This window comes from Perca fluviatilis, chromosome 18, assembly GCF_010015445.1.
Source record: "Perca fluviatilis chromosome 18, GENO_Pfluv_1.0, whole genome shotgun sequence".
Taxonomy (NCBI): domain Eukaryota; kingdom Metazoa; phylum Chordata; class Actinopteri; order Perciformes; family Percidae; genus Perca; species Perca fluviatilis.
Window position 1 is genome coordinate 35,843,718 of NC_053129.1, and position 5,000 is coordinate 35,848,717.

Here is a 5,000-nt window from a genome sequence, read left to right on the forward strand (position 1 = left end):
GTTCTCCCGGCACTGAGTTGCTTCCTGTTGACTCCCTCAGGTCTCACCGCTGCATAGCCGCGGCGATGTTCCAGCGCAGGAAGAAGAAGAAGAAGAAGAAGCTGGAGATTTCGGCGCCGCAGGACTTCCGTCACCACGTGCACACGTCGTTCGACGCCGCTAGCGGGCGCTACGTGGGCCTGCCCCCCCAGTGGCAGAGCGTCATCGACACGCTGAGGAGGCCACGCCCCCTAGTGGACGCTTCTAGGATCACACAGCTCCAGATCTCCAAGGTACACACACAGAGACACACACAGAGACACACACACACACACACAGGTACACACACAGAGACACACACAGATACACACACAGGTACACACACAGAGACACACAGGTACACACACACAGAGAGACACACACACACACAGGTACACACACAGACACACACACACACAGAGACACACACAGAGACACACACACACACAGGTACACACACAGAGACACACACAGATACACACACAGGTACACACACAGAGACACACAGGTACACACACAGAGAGACACACACACACACACAGGTACACACACAGACACACACACACAGAGACACACACACACACACAGGTACACACACAGAGAAACACACACACACAGACAGGTACACACACAGAGACACACACACAGAGACACACACACACACAGACAGGTACACACACAGAGACACACACAGGTAGACACACAGAGACACACACACAGACAGGTACACACACAGAGACACACACACACACACACACACACACACACACACACACACACAGGTACACTACAGACACACACACACACACACACACACACACACACACACACACACACAGTACACACACAGAGAGCACACACACACACACACAGGACACAGAGACACATCACACAGACACACACACACACACAGGTACACACACAGAGACACACAAGCACACAGACACACACACACAGACACGACACAGAGACACACACACAACACAGGTAGGACACACAGAGACACACTGACAGAGACACACACACACACAACACACACACAGTGTCACACACAGAGACACAACAAGACACACACACACACACACAGGCCACACAGACACACACACACACAACACACACAGGTACACACACACATGCACACAGACACACATACACACACTAGAGACACACACACACACACACAACAAAACATACCAACACGCGGTGTGTGTGCGCTGCGGTGTGTATGTGTGTGTCTCTGTGTGTCTGTGTGTGTGCGTGTGTGTATGTGTGTGTGTGTGTGTGTGTGTATGTGTGTGTGTGTGTGTGTGTTTCTGTGTGTATGTGTGTGTGTGTGTGTGTGTGTATGTGTGTGTGTGTGTGTGTGTGTATCTGTGTGTGTGTGTGTGTGTGTGTGTGTATCTGTGTGTATGTGTGTGTGTGTGTGTGTGTGTCTCTGTGTGTGTGTGTGTGTGTGTATCTGTGTGTATGTGTGTGTGTGTGTGTGTGTGTGTGTGTACCTGTGTGTGTGTGTGTGTGCCTGTGTATGTGTGTCTCTGTGTGTGTATCTGTGTGTGTGTGTGTGTGTGTGTGTGTGTGTATCTGTGTGTATGTGTGTGTGTGTGTGTGTGTGTCTCTGTGTGTGTGTGTGTGTGTGTGTTATCTGTGTGTGTCTCTGTGTGTGTGTGTGTTGTCGTGTCTCCAGACCATCGTGCGAGGTAGTTTCATCGGTCACGGTGACTACATCTCCCACGTCATCTCCGAGATGAGCGGCCTATCCGTGAGCGGCTCCAACTCTCTGCGCCGAAATAGCCCGTCGGCACGGAAACGGGCGCGTTCGCTGGGCCGGCTGGGCGAGCTGGCCGAGGACCAGTGCTACCAGTACGAGAAGACCGCCGCCGCCGGCGCCACCTACTGGCAGGACCGCATCCGCCAGGAGAGCACCGCGCTGCACAGAGCCAAGTCCTCCGCAGAGGTGACCACGCCCACTACCGACGAGGCCACGCCCCCGGCAGACGAGGCCACGCCCCCAAGAGATGCGAGGCTGCAGAGGACGAACGGGACAGGTCCCACGCATTCAACAGGTTTGTGTCTATAAAAAAGCTACAAAAACGTATATTCGACAATTCACCATGACGTCACAACAATAATAGACGTTGTTCCGGGTGGCAAAAGCCGAAGCGTTCCTATGGCAACGCTAGTAAATTGCTTGGAAGGGAGACCCACCATCGGCAGTAGCCTAATTTACATTTCAACAGGTAAGTTTATTCAAAAACAGACGTGCTGGAAATTCAGACATAGTTAACATGATAATTGAGGAACTGATTAACTAATTCCGGAGATAGCAATAAATGAAATGGCTAACCTTGGTCATAGATGGTGGTAGACTAGCGCTACATATGTAGCGCTAGTCTACCACCATTTTTAAATGAGCCTCAGCCTACTATTAAGTAGCTAGTTATTTTAGTGACTGTTGCTGTTTGACTATGTTAGGAATATGTTCTAGTTATCTAACTAAAAAGGCTACGATCGTTTTCTGTTGCTCGGATCGGATGTCACAGACGAGCTTTTGACGGTGAAGTGGATAGCGCGCTGTAGCCTAGCGCTGTCAGCACTCAAACTAAACTCGCGGTGATGATGAAACACAACTAGCTATGTTTTGCTTTTCCTATTTGTTCCATTGACATTTGATCAGTATAGCCTACATGACGGTCTCTTCCTTGTATAATACTTTTACTTCAGGGAGTGACTGTCAGAGAGTCTGATCAGTCTGCCCCGTTAGAAGTGACTACTAGAGCTTAGATCGGCCCCAAAAAATCAAGCCCGACCCAGCCCGAGCCCGTGCACGTTGTGTCCGAGCCCGTGCACGTGCACGTTGTGTCCGAGCCCGTGCACGTTGTGTCCGAGCCCGGCCCGGCCCGACACATTAACTGGAGTTATGAGCCCCAGCCCGATTTCAACCAGACACTTTTTTAATCTGTGGGTCCGTTATAACTGACGTTCTCAACTACAATTCAGAGTTGTTTGAACTGCAAAAATCTGTTTAAAATGATCTGAATGAATAATGCAACAGGAGGGAAGCATGTAGCCTAAACTGCTCTGTTAGTTTATTCAGACTGGAACGGAGCGCAAATGGATCTGAATGAAGAAACGTAAAAAACTCAACGTATGTCTCTGGGAGGGCCTCTCCCTCAGGGGGAGCCTGTGCCTGGAGAACTAACAGACGAGGACGTTGAAGGCTGACTGTCATCTTTTCTGCCACGGCGAGCCTGCTTCATGTGTCTGTTCATCATCCACGTCCCCGTTTTATCAGCTGTTATAGGCGAACAGCGGCCGCACTTAATGCGCTCAACAAAGCCGACACATATGTTGTCACTGCCCACAACTTGTTTAAAATGGCTCCATACCTCAGACTTTCCTCCAAACTTGCTCAAAGGTAATTCTCCCGTTTTTCTTTTTTTCTTTACATCCTCAAGCTCCATGTTGCACTTAAGCTCCACCATACAGCCAGCAGCCCCGGGGTGATGTGTGCGAGAGGCAGGGCTGGTTCTAGCCCTTTGGTTGCCCTAGGCGAGATTGAGTTTTGCGCCCCCCCTCCCTCCCAGTTCTCGCATTGCCAGATCTCCACAGCGCTGTGTCAGCGATAGAGTAGCAATGTATGTTCATTTTAGTTTCTAGCTTCCATGTAAGTTAGACGGCACCAACATTTGGTCTAATCATAACTGGTCTGGCAACCCAGAGGCCAGGGTTTTGTTTCCAGATTTGTGTGCATGTCGACTTATGATGGGGGGGTCTGGGGGTCCACCCCCTGAAAAGTTTGAGCATTAAATACTTCATTTCCTGCATTCTGGTGAATTTTTATGCACTCATTTTTGTTTACCTTTTTCTGAAAAAATTATGCTGGAAATATCTTTATCTAAAGGGAAACATAGATTACAATCCAAATATAAAAACATAATGGAATATTTTGCAGTAAGGCTCTCAGGCATTCTGTATTGCTTTCATCTATTTATTCTCCTTTGGATCGATGTTTCTAATTATATCTGAGTCAGCACACATGTAGCCTATAGGCATCATTTACTCTTCCCACTTTTGCATCTTTTGTTGAGGAAGTAAACACCTTAAATGTGCATATGACAATGATTCACCTGAATGATACATGAATTCATTTTAATGAGTTAATAAACCCCTGGACTGTAATATGTCAGATGTGTTTGAGCAAGATTTCTCCTCATGTTCAAAACTTTATGCACATTCAAAATATATCTCCTCTGTGTTCTCTGAGGTTTGGAGGGGCGTGATATTTTGAGAAAAATAAATTGATAATACAATAAGCTATTACAAGAATAAAGTCACTATATTTCAGAAAATAATCCACCTGCACCATAGTCTGCTGTGCAGTACGTGATATCTCTGCTGATACTGTAGATCTCAGACCTCCTGACAGACACAGAGCCCTGTTTGGGACACTGGTCTCTGAATGAGACAGTTTAGGGGAGTGGCTGTACGCTGCTCTACATCGGAGGTGGAAACACAAAACTACGCAGAAATAGGGACACATCTGCCGCAGCATGCCCACAGCAGAGCACGTCCACGGAAGGCACGCTGCAGCAGCTCCGTGTCTGTCAGGGGCGTAGCACAAGACCCTGGGCCCTATGCATAGGCAGTCCTGATAGGCCCCCATGTTCCTCAAACCCCCTCCCCCCAAAAAATAAATAAATAATAATCAGGCCTCTGTACACATGAATCTGTAGGCCTGGATGTTTATAGGCTAATAACTATTAACTGTAATGCTTGGAGTAGCCTGATAACACACATTTCAAACCTCCTTTCTCAACATTCTCTAGCCTACTTTACTGTGGTTACTACTACCTACTTTACTACTACCTACTTTACTGTGGTTACTACCTACTTTACTGTGGTTACTACTACCTACTTTACTGTGGTTACTACTACCTACTTTACTGTGGTTACTACTACCTACTTTACTGTGGTTACTACTA

The 5,000-nt window shown here is 47.9% G+C and overlaps 1 protein-coding gene across 2 annotated transcripts in view; it reads left to right on the top strand.

Moving 5' to 3' along the window:
• The first annotated feature begins 44 nt into the window (after window positions 1–44).
• Window positions 45–5,000, top strand: part of LOC120546647 (serine/threonine-protein kinase PAK 6-like) — a 12,270-nt gene continuing 7,314 nt past the window's right edge. For both annotated transcript variants that reach the window (XM_039781750.1, XM_039781751.1), the window contains exons 1-2: window positions 45–272; window positions 1,703–2,081. In XM_039781750.1, the coding sequence (XP_039637684.1) occupies window positions 66–272; window positions 1,703–2,081 (586 nt within the window). In that variant the 5' untranslated portion in view covers window positions 45–65. The remainder of the gene's footprint in view (window positions 273–1,702; window positions 2,082–5,000) is intronic.